Below are 21,245 nucleotides of genomic sequence, written 5' to 3'. Positions count from 1 at the left end.
GTAATGCTGGTCTGTATAAGAGTTCTCTACCTTGTATCCAAAGGCCCCGAAGTGACTAGAAATGTCTGTGGCCACTCAGATATTCAAGTCAGGATTAGAAAAAGAGCAGAAAACAGGCATGTTAGAGAGATCTTGGTAGGAAAAAGGGTTGTAGTCATAGTTTGATTAACTTCTCTAAAAAACTCACTTAAATACCATGCTCTTCCTGAGGCAGGTGAAGGGTTTGGTATGAAACAAATAGATGATAGAAACATTTTAAGAGATGAGAGGGAGTTTGAAGAAGAGAAAAAAGTGAATAAAATTAGAATAATTTTCTTCCTGATTCATAGACCTTATGTTAAAAGTGTGTCATAGGGTGTTCTTGGAGTAAAAGTAGTCTTTGGATGCCTTAAGAAGAGCTTATACTTAATTCTGTAAGCATTGTGACCCATTAACAGTTTTGTTTTTTCTCAGAAATTAAAAACTCTTTTAATGGAAAAAGATAACATTTGCAAAGTCAGCAATAGTGATAACAAACAATACTTTAACACAATATTGTAAATCAACCATACTTCACTTAAAAAAATTATTCTTGGGAACTGATGTAGTGTTTCTACGGGCCAGGCAGTGTTTTAAGTTACAGCAATTCATTTAATCCTCACAACAACCCTAAGAAGTAGTATTGCTGTCATCCCATTTTACAGATCAGGAAACTTCAGATGGAGAAATTAAACCATCTGTCCAAGGTCACTCAATGAGCAAGAGGTAGAACCAGGAGCTGGACTCATCCAGCTCCACAGCCCATTTTCTTAACTCTTCAACTGAACTGTACTGGTTTTCTGGAGTCTGCTGCTTCTCCTAGACAACTGATAGGAACTCTTTGCCCCCAGAAAAGGCTGAAATCATAGGAAGTCAGGAAATCCAAAGCAATACCGTTAATAGTTTTGAGGCATAACAGGAACTGGGTCACTGCTAGGTTTGTAAGTGTAATTCAAGGATCCCTTTGAAATTTGGGCATTAGTACCAAATGCTTCTTTTATTTCACACCCATCTACTCAGCCAGTGGGGCACTGATTAGATAACACTGCAAGTTATCTTCTCCAAAGTATGAACATGGAAGATGGTATGTAAAGCATTTTATCCTTAGTTCTTTTAGTTACTTACTATTTCTTAACTCTAATGAGAGCTGTGCAAGAAGAAAAAAGACTTAAATTGCAAGATAGAGGATTATAGGAAAGTCGAGACTTTCATAATAAATTGTGGCTGGAATTAGTCAATCCTGATATTTTTTTTTTTTAAGATTTGTTATTTATTTATTTATTTATTTATTTATTTATTTATTTATTTATGTTTGGCTGCATCGGGTCTTAGTTACGGCATGCAGGATCTTTCGTTGTGGCTTGCGGGCTTCTCTCTAGTTGCATTGTGCGGGTTTTCTTTTCTCTAGTTGTGGTGCGCAGGCTCCAGGGTGCTTCGGTTCTGTAGTTTGTGGCATGCAGGCTCTCTAGTGAGAGACGCAAGCTCAGTAGCTGTGGCGCACGGGCTTAGTTGCCCCGCGGCACGTGGGATCTTAGTTCCCTAACCAGGGATCGAACCCACGTCCCCTACATTGAAAGGCAGATTCTTTACCACGGAACAACCAGGAAAGTCCCAATCCCAGTATCTTTAAAAATAAAAATATTTCTTAGCTACTTTTTAGGTAATTTAAGAATATCCTAGAGAAAGGAGCATAATGATAATGAAAATAATATCTTCTTGCTGTTTCTCTTTTCCCTTACTCTTTTTCCACAGAATGGTTCAGCTGTTGCAATAAGACCCCAGTTTCTTTTTTTTTTTAATTTTTATTTCTTTATTTATTTCGGCTGCACTGGGTCTTCATTGCTGCCCACGGGCTTTCTCTAGTTGCGGTGAGTGGAGGCTACTCTTCGTAGTGGTGTGCGGGCTTCTCATTGCGGTGGCTTCTCTTGTTGCGGAGCACCGGCTCTAGGCGCGAGGTCTTCAGTAGTTGTGGCACACGGCTCAGTAGTTGTGGCTCATGGGCTCTAGAGTACAGACTCGGTAGTTGTGGCACACAGGCCTAGTTGCTCCGCGGCATGTGGGATCTTCCTGGACCAGGGCTCGAACCTGTGTCACCTGCACTGGCAGGCAGATTCTTAACCACTGCACCACCAGGGAAGTCTCAGGCCCCAGATTTCTTAAAAGTAGATCTCAGATAGTAGTCCACATTCGAATCCTGAACCCAGTAAGCATCGTCCCAAACCTGGGATTTGTGGACGTATCAGTAGAACTCTGAGCCTGCTTAGATATTCAGGCCAGCGAATTCTTTGGTCAGTAGGCCCTATCGTATGGTATTTGCTTATTGTGACCCATTTGTTAGCTTATTGGTTTGCACTGAATCTGATTTTCCTGAATTGAATCGTTTTTTTGTAACTTACTCATATTTAATTAAAGTCTTTATCAGGAAGAGCAAGGGGAAGCAAACAACTGCCATTAAGGGTATTTGCCTTTTTCACCACCTGTGTGTTTTTAAATTCTTATATTTCATTCATCATGCACTGTCTAGAAATAACTTGGAGCGACACCTTTATATGACAGGATAGAGTGAATTGAAAGTGGCAAGATAAAGGAGAACAATGAGGATGAGGACAGAGTAGAACCAGATATGATGCTACAAGTGTATATACCATATTTATATTATTTCTGAAGCTAAGTCTTTAATTTGGCTGTAAACTTTCTAGTCATCAGAAGGAGAAGGAAACCCTGGTCCATTACATTCTACACAGTGTTCATAAGATTAAGACAAACCATCTGCTCAAGAGAAGTATAACTATTGGTACCAATAATGCATGATTTGGAGCAGTGATATTAATATTGATAACATCCTTACAGTAGATCCACTGATGATTGTATTAGGGCATTTTCACACAGTGAACCTCAGTGTGGACTAATGGCATCACATAAATATACAATGTACTGTTCAGTAAAAGCAATTTAAATTACTGAGAGGAGAGGATGTATAAGAAATGATGGTACTTAGCTCTCTGTTGACCTAAGTTGGTGCTCAGGTGCTCTGTCATGTATGTCAGGTCAAATTTGTTAACCATATTCAAAACTTCTAGAATGTGTTACTGAGGGAGATGCGTCAAAAAATAACACTATAATTGTAGATTTATCTGTTTCTTCTTTTGGTTATGTCGGTTTTTGCTTTATGTGTTTGAGGTGATGTTAATGGATACATACAATATAGAATCGTTATATCTTCTTGGTAGATTGACCTCTGATCGTTAGGAAATGTCCCTCTTTATTTCTAGTAATTCACCTTGTTATTGATTTTGTTTGAGATTTGAAGAGCTGTATCAGCTTTCTTTTAGTAAGTGTTTGTGTGGTATCTTTTTCCATTCTCTTACTGCAAATTTTCCATATCTTTTATAAGCAATGGCTAGTTGTTTATTTCTATTACAGTCTCAATCTTGCTTTTAAAAAATTTTCTCAATCTTTAAGATGCATTTAGAACATTGCTATTTAATTTATTTACTGATATATTGAGTTTAAATCTTACTATTTGTTTCTAATCTAACAAAAAATCTTTCTTTGTTCTTTTTATCTGCTTTCTTGCCTTCTTTTGGATTAATCAAGTGGGGATTTCTTTTCTTATTTATTTTTTCCTATATTAACTTTATTCTTTGTGTGGTTACCTACAGATAAAATTTAGAATATTTGCTGGAGAGGATGGATTGACTATTCATTAAGATGTCCCCATTCAACTGTTGTGGGGGGTTTGTTTGTTTGTAAACAAGTTTATTAGCATGATTAAAAACATTTTGGGGGGCTTTCCTGGTGGCGCAGTGGTTGAGAGTCCACCTGCCGATGCAGGGGACACGGGTTCGTGCCCCGGTTCAGGAGGATCCCACATGCCGCAGAGCAGCTGGACCCGTGAGCCATGATCACTGAGCCTGCGCATCCAGAGCCTGTGCTCCGCAACGGGAGAGGCCACAACAGTGAGAGGCCCGTGTACTGCAAAAAAAACCACAAGATTTTTTGAATAATGACAAAGAATTTCTAAACATGAAAGAGTATCAGTGGCTATACCTTATAACCAATATTTGAAATTGAATGGGCAAGCTTTTTTGCCAGTCTTCCTTTTATTAAAAAGAATCCATTTATTGGTTCCATGTGAAGTCACGAGTTGTTTTGTTTGGGAATGAGTCCTTACTGCAACTAAGCATAAAAAAATATCTTCCATAATTGGAGCGTGACCTGCATTACTGAGTAAAGAGTTGATAAAAATCCTCAAAGCGTTGGGGATTTGTTTTTTCTTAAAATCAAAAAAGCAAGAAAACATTCTTTTTATACAAGTGTTGTACTTCTTTGTGAGCTTTTAATAAATATAAATTGTCAGTATGTTAGAGGTTATACTCCCTGGCAAATGCCTTGAGTATGGTTTTCTGTGTAGCTAATGTAGTATAGATCTGTATATTTAACAGTTAGGATGGATATGGGGATAATACAGGTTTCTGAGGTTTAAACTAACATTATTGTGTTCTGGAATAGAGTTACTCCTCTACTCTCAGATGAGCGGAGTGAACGCCCACTGGCTGGCCAGAATTCTCTTTATTTAAAAAAAAAAAAACCTACTTGTTCACAAAGGTAAATGTTGAATCCAGAAATGTATTTTAAAGTCTACATATATATTATCATGACCAACTGTGTCTATGTAAGAAACACAAAGTTGGTTTAACATTTTAAAACTCATATAATTCACACATTAACTAGAGGAAAAATGTATATAATCATTTTATTAGATGAAGACAAACAATAAAGTTGAACAGTTATTCATGGTAAAAAGTTTATTAAGCTAGAAATACATAGGAACTTTCTTAACTTGTTATGTGAGGCTAACAAAAGTCTCTTATCAACCATCATATTTAGTGGTCAAATGTTAAAATCAAGAATTTCCTTTAAAATTAAGAATATTTTTAACATTTCACCACTAAATTTTTTTTTAATAAATTTATTTATTTATTTATTCTTGGCTGCATTGGGTCTTTGTTGCTGCATGCGGGCTTTCTCTAGTTGCGGTGAGCAGGGGCTACTGTTTGTTGTGGTGCACGGGCTTCTCATTGTGGTGGCTCCTCTTGTGGAGCACGGGCTCTAGGTGTGCAGGCTTCAGTAGTTGTGGCACGTGGGCTCAGTAGTTGTGGCTCACGGGCTCTAGAGTGCAGGCTCAGCAGTTGTGGGTCACGGGCCTAGTTGCTGCGTGTCATGTGGGATGTTCCCGTACCAGGGCTCGAACCTGTGTCCCCTGCATTGGCAGGCGGATTCTTAACCACTGTGCCACCAGGGAAGTCCCCCACTAAATGTTTATTACCACATCTATTCAATGTTATCCTAGAGGTCCTAGCAAGTAGTAGACAAGCAAAAGAGATAAAAAAAATATAAGGAGTGAAAAGAGGCAAAACTATCATTATTCACAGATAATAAAATTGAATACATAAAAAAACTCGAGCCTACAGGTCATTAGAATTAAGAATTTAGCAGGGTGGATGGCTCTTAGAATCATAAGACACCAGTCAACTCTGACAAACAAAAAACGTAACTTTTTAAAATATAAATTTATTTATTTTTGGCTGTGTTGGGTCTTCATTGCTACGTGCGGGCTTTCCTCTAGTTGCGGTGAGCGGGGGCTACTCTTCATTGCGGTGCTTGGGCTTCTCATTGCAGTGGCTTCTCTTGCTGCGGAGCACAGGCTCTAGGCGCGCGGGCTTCAGTACTTGTGGTTTGTGGGCTCTAGAGTGCAGGCTCAGTAGTTTTGGCGCACGGGCTTAGTTGCTCCGTGGCATGTGGGATCTTCCTGGACCAGGGCTCGAACCCGTATGCCCTGCATTGGCAGGCGGATTCTTAACCACTGCACCACCAGAGAAGTCCCCCAAAACGTAATTTTTTACAAGCTACCATTTATGATAGCAACAAAAAATATAAGGTAGCTAGTATGAATTTAACAAAAGAAGCTCAAGACCCATGAAAAGACATTCAAGAAGACCCATATAAATCAAAAGAGATAGGAAGCCTCAATATTGTAAAAATGATATTATGCCAAATTAATCTATGTATGCCATACAGTTTCCATCAGAATTTGAACAGGGTTTTTTTTTTTTTTTTTTTTTTTTTTGGAACATACAAGTTGTTTCTAAAATGTAGGTGGAAGAACAACTTGACCCAGAATAGTCAAGATACTCCTGAAGAAAACCAAGGTGAGGGAACTTGTTCTTTCAGATGCTGAGATTCATTGTAAAGCAATAGTATTAAGACAGTGTAGTATAATCTCAGCAATTGACAAGTAGACCAGTGCAACAGAATAGAGTCCAGAAACAGACTGATCCATTCATGTTAGTTTGAGAATGATACAAAACTGACATTGCAGATTAGTGGGGCAAGCATGGACTAACAAATGTCTGGGAAAATTGACGATTCAAATGGAAAAAAATGAAATTGGATCTCATGAAATAGAATTCATTCATGAAATAGATTTCATATGGATTGTAGTCTCAAATATGAAAGGCAACATTTATAACTTTTAGAAGAAAATGTAGGAGAATGCTTATGTGATCTCTTATTTAACACAAAAAAATCCAAATCATAAGAAAAGTTTGATAAATTTGACCACAGTAATATTAAGAAAATCTGATCGTGAAAAGATACTATAAAAACATAGAAAGAGAAGCCAAAAATTGAGAGGAGATATTTACAGCCCATGTAACTAAGAAAAAAGATTGTTATCGTTATCCAGAATATACTTAAAACTTATCCCAATCATAAGAAAATACAACTAACATAATAGAAAAATGGACAAAACACATAAGCAATCTGTTCGCAAAAGAGGAAACCCAAAGATTGGTGAACATAAACATTCAACCTCATTAATAAAAATAAAATGATTGGCAAAGATAAAGTTTCACAGTAATATGTGATAGCCAGCATGTAGGGGAAAAAGAGAAAACTCATACAACTATTTTGTTAAAACAATTTGACATTATCTAGTAAAATGGAAGATGTACAAATTCTATGGCCCAATAAGTTCACTCCTGTGTATATATATGCTCTCCAGAAATTCTTGTTGTGTACCAGGAGACATGTTCAAAAATGCACAGCAACATCATTCATAATAGCTACAGTAAAAAGTTAATTAATTCTAGTCAAAACTTTCAACATAATGTTGAGCAAACAAAAAAAATGATTTGAAGAATATCATGTACAGTTCATTACCATGTGTATAAAGTTTAAAAGCAAGCAAAATTAATCAGTATATTCTTTAGAGATACTTTTGTGGAATAACTAGGAGAAAAAAACAGGGGTTACAACTAGGAACGGGACATAGAGAGGGCTTCAAAAGTACTAATTTTGTTTCTTAGGCTTGATAGTAGGTACATGGGTGTCTTTTTTTCCCCCTTCTATTCCTATATGACTTACATATATGGTATACTTTTTTGCATAAATAAAATATTTTAAAATAAAAAAAATTAAGTAGCATAATTAAAAGATGAGAATGAGAAAAACCACAAAAGATTTTTAGGCTTAAAATATTAGTTTAAGATTTGTAAGAAAAAAAGCCAGCACCAGCCAGACATTTACATTGATAAGGAAGTTCACGAGGTCTTTGGACTCCTCCAAGAAATTATTTTCTGCTGAGGCTGTAACTATGTGTTATCTTTGTGTTTCCCTGAGCCCTCAATGTTAGTGGCTCTTTTCTGCTACCTGTAGATATGAGGCCAGGCCGGACTCCTACCACCGCATCTGATTTATTTCCTGATAGAGTCTGAGAGTACATTAAACATTCACTTTTAGCACTGGAACCCAGAATTTTAAAAGAAAGTTAAAGACATGATTAAAGTCAGAATTCATGAAATGGAAAGTTATTAAAAGGAAAGTGAATGCTTACACTACATCATCAGGAGTGTCTTATACAAGAGAATGAGATACAGAGCAGTGAAGTAATTATTCCATGCTGTCATGTTGTTTAGTTCTAAATTGGGGCAGGGGAGAATTCTTGACTAGATTCAAGCTTTCTTTATCATGCCTATAGATATAATTTTTTTGTAAACTTTCACAATTTTTATTTTTCCTGAACAGATTATTTTCAGTAATTTTTTAAAATATTTATTTGTTTATTTTTGGCTGCGTTGGGTTTTCACTGTTGCGGCGAGCGGGGGCTACTCTTTGTTGCAGTGCGCGGGCTTCTCACTGCCGTGACTTCTCTTGTTGCAGAGCACAGCCTCTAGGTGTGTGGGCTTTAGTAGTTGCAGCGCGTGGACTCAGTAGCGGTGCGTGGGCTCTAGAGCGCAGGCTCAGTAGTTGTGGTGCACGGACTTAGTTGCTCCGCGACATGTGGGATCTTCCCGGACCAGGGCTCAAACCCATGTCCCCTGCATTGGCAGGCAGATTCTTAACCACTGCACCACCAGGGAAGTCCCTTCAGTAACTCTTGATCCCCAATAAGTAATTTTGACCATGAAATACTATTGAATTGCACTAATTAAAGTTTGAACATTCCCAGTAAATCACTGTGGAAAATTTTAATGAACAAGCCAAATAAATAAGAAATCAATACTTATTGATTGTTTTCTGGCATATCATTAAAGGCAAAATCTGTTCTCTTACTCAAAAAGCAAAGCAACCTAAATTGCCTGTCTAGTTTTGTGCAAGTTTTGCATCTGTCTATGTGTAAGCGGTTAAGACTTTTGTTGACAGATCAATGAGGCATTCAAAAGGAGGTATTTAGTGGCAAAATGGCAACTCTCCTTGGTTCATGTTTCTCACTGCATCTTCATAAATTCACAGAAGTCACCAGACCCTTCAGTCATACTGAGAATATGTATTAGTGCTAGAAGAGATCTAAAGTTGTTCTGATGGAAAGCAAGTTATTTTTTCAGAAGCTAAGTAATTTTCTGTTCATTTTAGGAAAAGTAAGCTACTTCATATTTTATTTTGGCTTTTGAATAAAATTCAATTAAAATAAAATTTTATTCAAAAGCCAATTGAACTGTAAAGGTAGATTATGATCTTCTGGAAGTCAAGACAATTTTAACCCAAATGTGGAATATAGCTCCTTTTCAAGGAAATGTCACAAGATAGCTGTGTTTTGAAGTGTTTCTTATATCTTATAAATATGCTCTGGTTCACCGTGGATCCTAATTTTATAGATTGGAAGACAGCATATGATTATGCTAAGGTAAGCTGACTAAACGAATTAGCTGGGAAATCAGGGTGGAGGGATATAAAAGTAGGAAGGAGAAGATGCTGCACAGGGTGGTTTGTATATGAAGTATGTGCAGTGGGTTCCTGTAGATTATTTAAGATTTCTCTTAAGATGTCTACCAGCCAAGAGGGAAACGCAATCAGTCATGGGGTCACAGCATCTATAGAATTAAAACTCGAACGATGAACAGCTATTTCTGGAATTAGGACCAGAAAATTCTCTTGTGTGCATGGTTCTGAACAGTCTGCCAACCATATTGTTCCAGTAGTTATAGTACTGAGATCCTTAAGGTTTTTTCTGTTAATGTGGGGCACAGACATCAGGTTATAACTGAATTCTTTTAGGTGGACATGAAGTAATGTTCTACTTCAATGCTGTGCCCTGATTATTTCTGAGACCTATAGGAAATTCCACTTATGAGGAAAGTTAGGAAAAATTAGAACGTATTTGAAAATTTGAAACTGAAAACTCTGTTGCTTGTGAGTTTTCTGATGAAACAGAAGGGTTTGGGGCACCAAAAAGTCATTCTTATTTTTATTTTGGTTTTAATGTTTGATTTATTCAAGTTATATTATCAAAAACCTAGTTCTTTACATTTTAAAACTTGATTTGCAAATCACTGCTAAGTGATCTTTGAATAATATTTAGTTCCTATTTACAGACTTAGCTAATTGAACATGTACAAACATTTAAAGTTGCATTTATAAATTTTTTATATTTGATTTCCTTTTTAAGTACTATCGTTAGCAACTGACAGTCTTTGCAAGTACTTAAGAAGCTCTTATACACCTGTTCTATTAAACTTACAAGTATTGTGATCTTTAAAGTTTTCTTAAATCTTCTAATGCTGTATTATGCAACTCAGTCTTCCTCTAGTCAAAAGATACTGTGCAAGTATCTTTTATTGCACAGTTTTGGAAGCCAACAATTATCACCTCAGGTAACTTAGGTTATTTTCTACCAAAGACGTAAAATCTTAGTTCTTCCCATACTAATCAAGGAAGATGTTATGTCACAGTATATAATTTGGGGACTTGCCTAACTAGCATGCTTGGAATTACTAATATCCAGAGATTATTGACAGGAAAACTGATTAGATTCCTATAAGCAACCCTGAGTGAGAATACAGAAGCTTGTTTATTGTTGTCATGGCAAAGACACTATAGTGTTAAGAAAAGGATATGCACATAAACCACCTGCCTAGACCCAAGCTCTGACATGACTTCATAGTCCTACTCACAGAAGTCTGCAATTCCCAGCCGGTTTGCCCATTTGATTTGATTTTACATTTCTTCAAATTTTGGGTAATGCAAATCTTTTCTATCAGAGTCTAAAGACAGCTTACAATGAAGGAGTCCGAAGATATTTAAATGCCCTGTTGTCTAAATCTCAATTCTGTATTCCTTTATGTTCTCAGAATCATGCAACTCTTACAAGTATTTCAAATGATATATGATGGAATTTAGTTTTTTATATAGTTTTTTTCTGACTTGTAGTCACTTCTTCCATGGGTAGTCTAGCCTAGTGGCATTACTAAAGAGTCACTCCTGAGATATGAATTGTAGAAATGATCCCTGAAAGTATAGTCTTAAGAGATATAGACAGCAAAATTTGGACCTCTCTCCCCTTTGAGAATAGGAGTGCAGGTTGACCGTAAGCTGAAGAAGGCTAAGTTAAACTGCACTGGAGAAGCACTACATTAAAACAAATTACCAAATTATGTTTCAAAACCATACAGATAGTTTTGAGATTGCATTCATAAATAGGTAAAAAAAGAATTCCTCAATGTTTTTCAAAGATTAGCAAATGAAATATATAGTTCATACAACAATAAACTCAGACCTAATTAAAAAATTAAGAAACAGCAATAATCTTCTGCTGGTTCTAAAATGGTAAGAAATCAAATCAGCCTCCTAAAATTTCATAAATACTACTTGGGATACAAAATTTATCAGGTTTTGGGTGGTTATAAAGAATTCGACTATTAATAGAGTTCAGAGTGAGAGTTACCCATGGATGGGTTCCTAACCAAAGTGCTATCATAAGATGAGCTGAAGTTGTATAACTTGGTCTCAAATTACCGTGTCTGATTCAGTACATCCTCCCCACACAATACTGAAACAAAGTAGTAACTGGAAGGAAGCTAAACTATAGGGCCCTTATTTAGTCCCAATCACCTGGCAGTGAAATAGCAAGGCAGGCAAACAGTCTCCATAGATGTGATGAAAGAAAAGCCATCTCACATAGGGCAGGCTGACAGTCACAGGGATTTTGACAGAGTATCCTGAGCTGATACCAACATCTGATAATCCTGAGTCCTAGAACACTAGAACTATCAGATTAGAATGGAATTAAGATGTCTGTAAAAGTAAATTTACTGAATATGTGTTTTTTCGTTTTTATTAATTTTAACTACATAAGTAATATATAGACTTTTTTTAATACCTAATGCAAAAAAAAACAAAACACAAATTTAACATTACAAATAAGACTAAAGTACCTGTTGACCAACATCTCCAAATCTAATATCTTCTTTGGAGGTAACCACCATTATCAGTATGAAGTATACCTTTTCAGCTCACTTGCTATGCAATTATATGCATATATTTACTGTTGGAAAAATGTATTTTATGTTGCTGGGATTTTTTAATATTTAAAATGAATATACACGTTCTGCACCTTGCTTTAGTCACTTAAGAATATCTTGCTAATTTTTTTATGTCAGTAAATAAAGACATTTGTTGAGTGCTTATAATGTACTCTTTCAAGCATTTGTATATCAATGCATTTAGTCTTCATGACAATGCAGTTATTATTATGTCGTTATTATCATGCCCATTTTAGCAGCTGAGGATTCTGAGGGAAAGAGAGATTAGAGAAATTGCCCAATTTAGTGACAGAGCCACCGTTTTGGATTCTGTTCAAGGAAGACTAACTCCAGGTCTCCTCTCACGGCAACTATTGTACACCGCCTCTCTGAGGTACATTAGCCTACCCCTGAATGCGGTGTGTATCAACCCAAAGCCCCATGGGTCCATCTTTTGTGAACTTGCAGTGACTGAACAATATGCAGATACTGTTCAAGTTTAAAGATGCCACCGAGTGCCTCATTATGCTCGGCATTTCGGTTGATAATAGCACAAGCCAGGCAGTGTGATGGTATAAGGTGTGTGGGACTGTTTTTGAGGAGAATAATGAACATAAGAATGCGGAGCAGACCCCATTGTTATGCTGCACCATTCCCCTACTTCCCTCTCAGCCTATGTCTGATCTGTGAGCAGCATTCCATTTACGTCAAAAATAACGTCAATCTAGTGAAAAAACTGAATGACTCAGAGCATTACTGTAGAGAACTGGTCTCTGTGTGATATGATCTATAACATCCTAATTTCACAGAACATTTTTCATAACAGCTGCTAAAATTGTGATCGAATCCATTAACTTCTTTTAAAGGATCCAATGTGAAGCAATATTGAAGCTAGACTTAAAATGCAGGTGTACTGAGGTGGAGTCCCACCCACTCAAACCTGCATTATCATTAGTTACTTCATACCTTTTCTGCATTTGTCTGTCTGTATTTATTGATCCACTTGTATCTGCTCTTCTTTTGTATTTCTAGCTGCATTTGGGTCAGAGATAGGCTATTTCAGAGTCTAGAGGGTCTGAAAGAAAGAACAGAGAAGAAAGGAGAGAGGAAAAGGAAGTTTTCCTCTAATTCTAATGGACAGCAGAACAAGATACACTGGAGACAAGGGGTAGAGGAAGAACCCAGGGTCTTGCGTTTATGAAAGTAGTGTTATGCTATGCTGTCGATTAAGATCTCTGTAGAGGATGAATGACAGTGAGAGAACATGGCCACCGAAGCCCTTACATTGAGCAGCTCATAACTTAGAAATGTTGACCCAGTTGGATTTCTCGTGCCACATCATCATCCACAAAAGTGACAGCTAATTTTTCTATGTCAGAATTTTATTCCTTGGATAAATACAAAGTCAAATAAAATCCCTCCATTTTATTTTTTCTTCCGATGCTATATCCTTCTGGGAATGTGCAAAGTTACCCCTTGACATGTATTTTTGTTTGGAACGTAGAGTAAGACTAAAAAGAAGTTTCGAAGAAGGTGGAAGGTGACTTGTGAAATTTACTTTCAGACTTGAGAGTGTCCTTCTAGAAAGAGGATAGGCTTCTGAGGACTGAGCTCTATCCAGTCTTCCACAGATTAACTGTGATAAAGTCAGTACACAAGTTAGTGACCTGGGAGCCTTGATTTGCCTACCTGAGAAAAAAGGCTGGGCCAGAATCCCTAAGGTTCGTTTGAATTATAGTATTCTGATTCTTATATGACATGATAGAAAAATATAGCTTCTAGTGGTCATTAGATCACCCTTCTAGTTATCCAGCAGCATAATCCTGTACACATTTTCCTCCTCTCTCACACTAATACTCCTGAGGGGGTTGTTACTTGCAGTGTCTTTAGTAGTTGCTTCCTCTGGACAGCCATTTCTTCCAACTTCCTTCTGGTATAAGAGTTGTTGAAGTGAAAGTCCTTAGCTCCATTCCAGTTTTATAAATCTTAAAAAAATTTTTTTCCTCAGGATGGGAATACAGATTACTGATTTATAACCCATTAATCACTGCTATAAAGAGGCCCTGAGATCTTTGTTTTCAGGCCCTCAAAAATTGTTAATTGGATGCGATGAGTTGTTGGCCACTTGGATAATGGATTTAAACCACTGCTTCTCAGACTCCAGCTAACTTCATGTTTAATAGGTATCATTACATGTGTGCACTCCAGCGGTGGGCACCCAGTCAGTGCTAGCTGATGATAAAGCAAACATACAAGATTGCCGTTTGGGGGTTGTCCAACACCAGGACCAGGCAAATTACTGAACAGTAATGGGGCAGAAGCCCCAGAATAATTCTCTCTGCTCTCAACCCTGCTGATAAGCAGTTCTCACGTTCCCTCACTTTACTTGTTCAGCACCTAGTGATGAGGTAGCTACTGCAATCCTGGATGTTATATACTATGCTAGGTCCTCCAGAGTTAGGTCTCTATTGCAAAAGGAACCATGTTTACAAAAGTAGAATGAGCTTCCTACTTGGTTCTTTTTGTCACCAGGTAACCAAAGTTGTTACTAAACCAAAGAAGAAATCATCCGAGAAATAGTTTTTCTATAGTTTTCAACGTCTTCCTTTTTTATGCTCTTCCACGAATGTGGAAGATTAATAACATTTCATAGTAACATGTTGGAGAAGTGAATTTTCTAGATTAGTCACATCATTTGTGAATTGACAGCTGAACACACTGAACTCTAATTGCATTAAAATCTTATTCTAATAATTTGTTGAACACTAGCTAAATTGGTGTGTACAGACTAGTGGCCTAGGAGTCAGAAAACTAGAATACGTAGTCACGGCAGCTCATAAACTAGGTATGTGGATGAGGACAAGACAGTCAAGTTCTCTGAGCTTCAGGAGAGGAAAAAATATACTTGGCTGCTCTGTCTCTTGGGGCTGTTGTGAGGAACAAATGAGATGATGTATGTGACAGTGCTTGGTGTTATAAAATGTACAGTCTAAATATGAGATAGATAAGTTGTAAGATGTGTGTATATGGCAGTATATCTAATTATATTATTGCATTCCTCCATGTGGTATTTCCACTTTTTATATGTAAACAAGAGCTGGTGAAGTTGATTCTCTCCCAATTATCACAACTCCTCATGGGCAGCTACAAGTTCAGATTTTATTGAAAAGAGGAAATTAAAGTGATCAAGGAGATTATTTTTTCTTCATTGACATGTAAAAAATAAAGGGACTACTGATAGAAAATATTTAGCTGTCTTTAAATATACTTGAATGGTCTGACTTTTCTGAATATCCACTTTTCTTTCAAGAAAGGAAAGGCAAATGAAATGAAAAGGCAAGCCTGTACATATTTTTATTCAGTGGATGTATCTCTCAGGGAAAAATATATTTAATTTTATTTGTTAGAACCATACGCCAAGTGCTAAGTTCCATAGATAAGAAAGGTACAACCTGAGGTGCTTCCTTGTTTTGCTTTTATAATATAATATATTTAGAACATAATACTTCATAATATTTAATACTGTGAAAAGAATTTCCTGGGGGTAATGCTACTGTGAGAAATTGTTTTACTCTATTAATATCAGTACATATTAATATTTTCTACAGCTCAGTTATTTGCTTTATTCTTAATAATTTAAATCCAAGAAGCACTTGATCATTAATTTCTTGAACATTATGACTTCATTTAATGACTGCCGCTCTGAAAAGGTAAAATAGGGTTAATGACCAAACTTCATTATTTCTAAGGAGTGGCTACATATGCAAATGTAAGGAGCAGTAGCATTCCAAATAAATTCAACTAGGGGAACACTTTTCCTCAGCCAGTGCCTATTCAGCCAGTGTTCTTGGGTAACCTACCCTCTTCCCTTTCAGAATTGCAAATTTTGAGTCCTGACTTCGACTCTGGGCAGCAACATTAAGGGTGGGGAGAGGCAGACTAAAGAGAACTACAGTGGTTTCTCCCTCTAGCCTTTACCAGGTCATTTTGTGTGTGTTCCACTTCACTCTTTTTTTCTTTGAGTCTTTTTATTTAAAGACTTAAACACTTCCCTTTGAAAAATCAGTGTAGTTTCTGGTGGGGAGAGAAGATATCCAAGAAAAACAAAATGAGACAAAGACGCATACACATAACTTGGAATATAAACTTAAAAGTTAATAAAAGGAAATTGGGGGACGGTATTTCTTTTAACTTTTCAGCTCTTTTACTTTATCTTACAGGTTTATTGAGATATAATTGACATAGCACTGTATACATTTAAGGCATACAACATAATAATTTTTTTTTTTTTTTGCAGTACGCGGGCCTCTCACTGTTATGGCCTCTCTCGCTGCGGAGCACAGGCTCCGGACGCGCAGGCTCAGTGGCCATGGCTCATGGGCCCCGCCGCTCCGCGGCATGTGGGATCTTCCCAGACCGGGGCACGAACCCGTGTCCCCTGCATCGGCAGGCGGACTCTCAACCACTGCGCCACCAGGGAAGCCCCAGTATAATAATTTGACTTACATAAATCATGAAATGATTATCACAATAAGTTTAGTCAATGTCCATCATCTCACATAGATACAAAGTAAAAGAAAAAGAGAAAAAAATATTTTTTCCTTGTGATGAGAACTCTTAGGATTTACTGTCTTAACTGTCATATATAACATACAGCAGTGTTAATTATATCTATCATGTTGTACATTACATCCCTAGTACTTATTTATCTTATAGCTGAAGTTTGTACCTTTAACTACCTTCATCTAAGTCCCCCTTCTCCCACCCCCACCTCTGGTAACCACAAATCTGATCTCTTTTTTCTGTGAGTTTGTTTGGTTGGTTGGTTGGGGGGTTTTTTTGAAGTATAATTGACTTACAACACTATGTTAGTTCCTGTTGCACAACATAGCAATTCGATATTTTTATACATTACAAAGTGATCACCACAGTAAGTCTGTTTACCATCTGTTACTATACAAAGATATTATGCTATTGTTGACTATATTCCCCACTCTGTCTATTTTATGCCCATGATTCATTTATTTTGTAACTGGAAGCTTGTACTGCTTAATCTCCCTCACCTATTTCACTCATTTCCATATCCCTTCCTTTCTGGCCACCACCTGTTTGTTCTCTGTATCTAAGACTCTGTTTCTGTTTTGTTATGTTTGTTCATTTGTTTTCTTTTTTAGATTCCACACATAAGTGAAATCATACAGTATTTGTGTTTCTCTGTCTGACTTACTTCACTTGGCATAATACCCTCTAGGTCCATCCATGTTGTTACAAATGGCAAGATTTCATTCTTTTTTTATGGCTGAGTAATAGTCTGTTGTGTACACACACACGCACACGCACACACCACATCTTCTTCATCCATCCATCCATCAATGGTCAGTTTATTATACTTCACCCATAATACTAGTAAATTAAGTACTTGTGGTGGTTTACCTGTTTTTTGTTTTTGTTTTGCTTGGATAGCCCGACCTTGTTTTATTTCCCCAGCTATCTTAAATTTGCTGTTGAGGTAAGTTCTTTGCTGGTCTTTCTAGAGAGTTCAAAGGAGCACAAGCTAAATTTTCAGAAACTCTGTTTTGGGTGGAAAAAAACATATTAAGACCAAAATGGTACAGTCCTTACAGTTACAGTCTTGGTAACTTTTGCTGTAGAAAATTTATGCCGACGGTCACCTTTTGTTATCTGCTCTTGACCTGGCACCTGACTTTTTTAGGTTTTTTTCTTGATTTCTAAGATCTCCCAACTTTGATACACCTTCTTGTATATTTGTTCAACACTCCAGCATGCATTCTTGTAAATAAATAAATACAAGTGTGTGCTTTTAATAGTTATGTTGTAGAAAGGTTTTAATAGTCTTTGGATGTTAGATTTGTGTTGACGACTTGGTCATCTTTAGTGTTCGTTTCTTCCCTTAGGCTTTGTACATTTCTCCTAAATCTCACTGATTTCTTTGTTACCTGTTACCAGACAGGCCGCCATGGTTGTCACCTGTTTCCTGCCTGGTATTACTGATAACCTTGAGATTTTGTTATCAGTGCCTGTGGTCTCTGTCAGTCCTCTCCAAAGTTTTCACAGATTATTTTGCAATATTCTTTTCTTAGACTTTAATGAAGCAGTCCCAGAGACAGAACGCCTGGATTCAAAAGCACTGAAAACCCGGGCCCAGCTTTCCGTGAAGAACAGACGCCAGAGGCCCTCTAGGACAAGACTCTATGATAGTGTCAGTTCAACAGATGGCGAGGACAGTCTGGAGCGAAAGGTGAGTGCCCCTGACCGCTTTCTGACTTGTGAGTTTGGACTGTATCCTTGTTCCTACAGCTTATTGAAGATAATGATTTTCCTGCAGCCATATTCTGTATTCTAGTTGGAAACAGCTGGAATAGTTCACTTCTTTGTCTCCTAAATTCTTATTCACCTCGATATATCGTTGTAATTCAAATTCTTTCTGTACTCATTTGATGAACTAATAACCAAGAGCATTGTCCATATTGTCATATTTCATGATGGTGCTTTTGATATTCAGCTGTTGGTTTTATCTGATGGTAAATAATGAGTGTACAAGTCATTGTTTCTATATGTCTTAGGTATCTGTGGTAGCTACAAAGGTAATATGGTGAATTGTTGTGAACTATGTAGCCTTATCTGTAAACCAACAAAAATGGGTTTTCATAGGGATTTACTAAAAAAAGGTCCATCTGATTTCAAAGTAAGTATCACATGGGACTGATGCTCAGTGGCATAACCTCCTTTATAATCTCTTATACCAACAGCCTTCAAACAGTTTCTATAACCACATGCACATTACCAAATCACTTCTGCCCAAGGGTTTGAGAACTTCTCCAGAATCAGATTCTGGTGCTTCATCCCTCACTCCAGTGGCTGGCAGTGTGCCCTTCTCGTCTGACCACATAGCTGAATTTCAAGAGGGACCCCTGCACCCAGAAAGGGAGCCTTCCTCCTCTACGGGGGGAGACACGTCATTCTCCTCTCCTTCAAAATCTGATCATGATATGGAAGAATCTCCTTGCCACCATCAAGCCACCACCAAGAAAATACTACAAGAAAAAGGTACCGTTAATTTTGTTGTTGTTTAGCTTCTGTTTTGTCTGACTTCACTAACACCTCAATTTGTGCCATGTAAAAATGGCTCTTTTCAAAAAAAAGAAAGCAACAAAAACAAAGGCCTGTGTCTTTTCATAACTAATAATTAATACTGCATTCCTTTTATATTATGGGACAAGAGAACACCCTTCTCTCTTTATTTTACTTTTTTTAAATCCTTTCCTACCTGATTAGTATTTCACTTCTTCAGCTTTCTACAAGTTCACTATTGAAGGAAATTCTTCAGGAGGCCTTCGAGAGATTTTGTGTAATAGTAGCCCATAGTTTCAATAACTACTAACATAATCATTTAGAAAAAAATATGTATATATGAAAGTGAAAACAATATAGGTCTTAACCCATTAATTGGTTTTTTTTAGAAGAAATTTTCACAGTAATTTATATTGCAAAGAATGTGATAGAAAAGCTATGATAAAGATAATGCAGGGAGATTAGTCAATAAATTTGAAAATATGCTCCTAGAATTAGCATCAGAATTTCATAGCAGTGTCAACAGATTGTTGTCCTTTTAATTGTGTGCTTTAATTTATAGAAGTACTAAATTCCTGTTTAAACAAGTGAAATGATGCAGAGATATATAAAGAATAGGTTCATTCTCTTCCTACCACATCTGATGTGTTCCTTTAAAGTAACCAAGAAGATTTGGTTATATTATTTTCACATCTGAAATGCACATAGATATATATAGTGTGTATGTGTGTCCGTATGTATATATATACACATATATTTTAAACAAATGTGTATATATATATATATATATATATATATATATATATATAAACAAAAATAATTTCTGGTGTGTGTTTTGTTTTATATACTTTTTTTTATAAAAGTGAATTCTACAAATGACATTCTGCAGTTTTGTTATACACATGATAATATTTTATGGACATCCCTCTGGGGCAATATACACAAATTTAAATGACAAGATAATCTTCTACAGTGAGCCGATAATATAACTGAGGCAACCCTTGTAGTATTGATGGACATTTAAGTTGTATCCCAGGTGGGGGTAGGTTGTTGTTGTTTATTTGCTTGTTTGCTTACCACTGTGAAAAAGATATAAGCATTCTGAAGCTTTACATTCTTGTATGCTGATGCTTTCATTTCTGTAGAATAAATTTCCAAAAGTTGAATCGGTAGTCAGAGTATATTGTACTCAGAGGAGAATGTATGGCTTTAAATGCTTTTATTGTAAAAAATAAATACTGAAAATAAATAAAATAAATATTCAAAATAAAGGGAAAGAACAACCAAAAAACAGAAAATAAAAAGGAGGGGATAATGAAGAGAAAAGCTGAGTTTAATGAATTTTTATTAACATGAAAAGCCTACTCTTAACACCTCCACAAAATAAACGCAGCAAAGCTATGTAAAAGTGAATAGCCCCCTGGAAGGACAGGTTAAGAAAAAATATAGAGAAACCAAAAACACCCACAGCGTTTGAAATGAGAAAGGAGATACAGAGGTTAAAAAAAATTTTAAGATAGCATGCCAACTCTATGGCAGATTTGAAAATCTAGAGGAAATAGAGGATTTCCTACCAAAATATAAAGTACTCAAAATGGTCTAAGAAAAAGAAAACCTGAATAAGCCAATAAGTACAGAAATATAAAATATATTTTTATAGCTTCCATTTAGAAAGGTACCGGGCCCAGGTGGTTTTATAACTGAATTCTGACTCACCTATAAAAAAAATAGATAGGAAAAGATAAAATAGAGCATCTATTTTATGTTAATTATTCCAGGAGATGTTTTTCATTTATTTTATGTAGCTAGAGTCTTAAAAGCTAGTAAAGATCATGTGGAAGAAGAAAATCTTATACCTTAAGAAATATATCTCATTTCTTATTATATAAGAAAATCTTACATAAAATCTAAATGTAGATTCATTTTAAATATGATGCTCGTAAATTAAATCCAGGAGTGAAAATTACTTATATTCCATAATCAGGTAGGGTTGATTATGGAAATGTAAGGATGGTTTAACATTAGAAAATCTAACTGTATGAATCATCATATCAACAAAGGAGAAGTGAAGTGTTATAATATTAATAGACATTGAAAGGAATTTGATATAATTTTTCAGACATTTCCTATAAAAACTTGTTAAGTAAAGAAGGTATTAGGAAAAAATCATCTAAATAAGATTAGTTATTCACCAGAGAGCAATGACAAAACATCAGACTGAATAGTGAATCTTAAGCCACACAAAACTAGCAGATTATTTAGAGACACAAACAAAATGTTGAGGTTACAAATGGAATGACAAAGTTAATTACTTGGGAGGAGTGTCAGGGAACG

The 21,245-nt window shown here is 36.3% G+C and overlaps 1 protein-coding gene across 4 annotated transcripts in view; it reads left to right on the top strand.

Moving 5' to 3' along the window:
• The window catches only part of PPP1R9A (protein phosphatase 1 regulatory subunit 9A), a 317,021-nt gene that overhangs the window by 263,048 nt on the left and 32,728 nt on the right, over window positions 1–21,245 (top strand). For 3 of the 4 annotated variants that reach the window (XM_029233106.1, XM_029233108.1, XM_029233107.1), the window contains exons 12-13: window positions 17,921–18,078; window positions 18,590–18,887. In XM_029233106.1, the coding sequence (XP_029088939.1) occupies window positions 17,921–18,078; window positions 18,590–18,887 (456 nt within the window). The remainder of the gene's footprint in view (window positions 1–17,920; window positions 18,079–18,589; window positions 18,888–21,245) is intronic. The other variant, XM_029233109.1, reaches the window with a different exon arrangement.

The sequence above is a fragment of the Monodon monoceros genome, unplaced genomic scaffold (genome assembly GCF_005190385.1).
Source record: "Monodon monoceros isolate NGI ecotype Baffin Bay Population unplaced genomic scaffold, NGI_Narwhal_1 Super_Scaffold_2, whole genome shotgun sequence".
In the NCBI taxonomy this organism is placed as follows: Eukaryota; Metazoa; Chordata; class Mammalia; order Artiodactyla; family Monodontidae; genus Monodon; species Monodon monoceros.
Note: the sequence above shows the minus strand (reverse complement) of the source record. Positions and strands in the feature narration are given on the sequence as shown.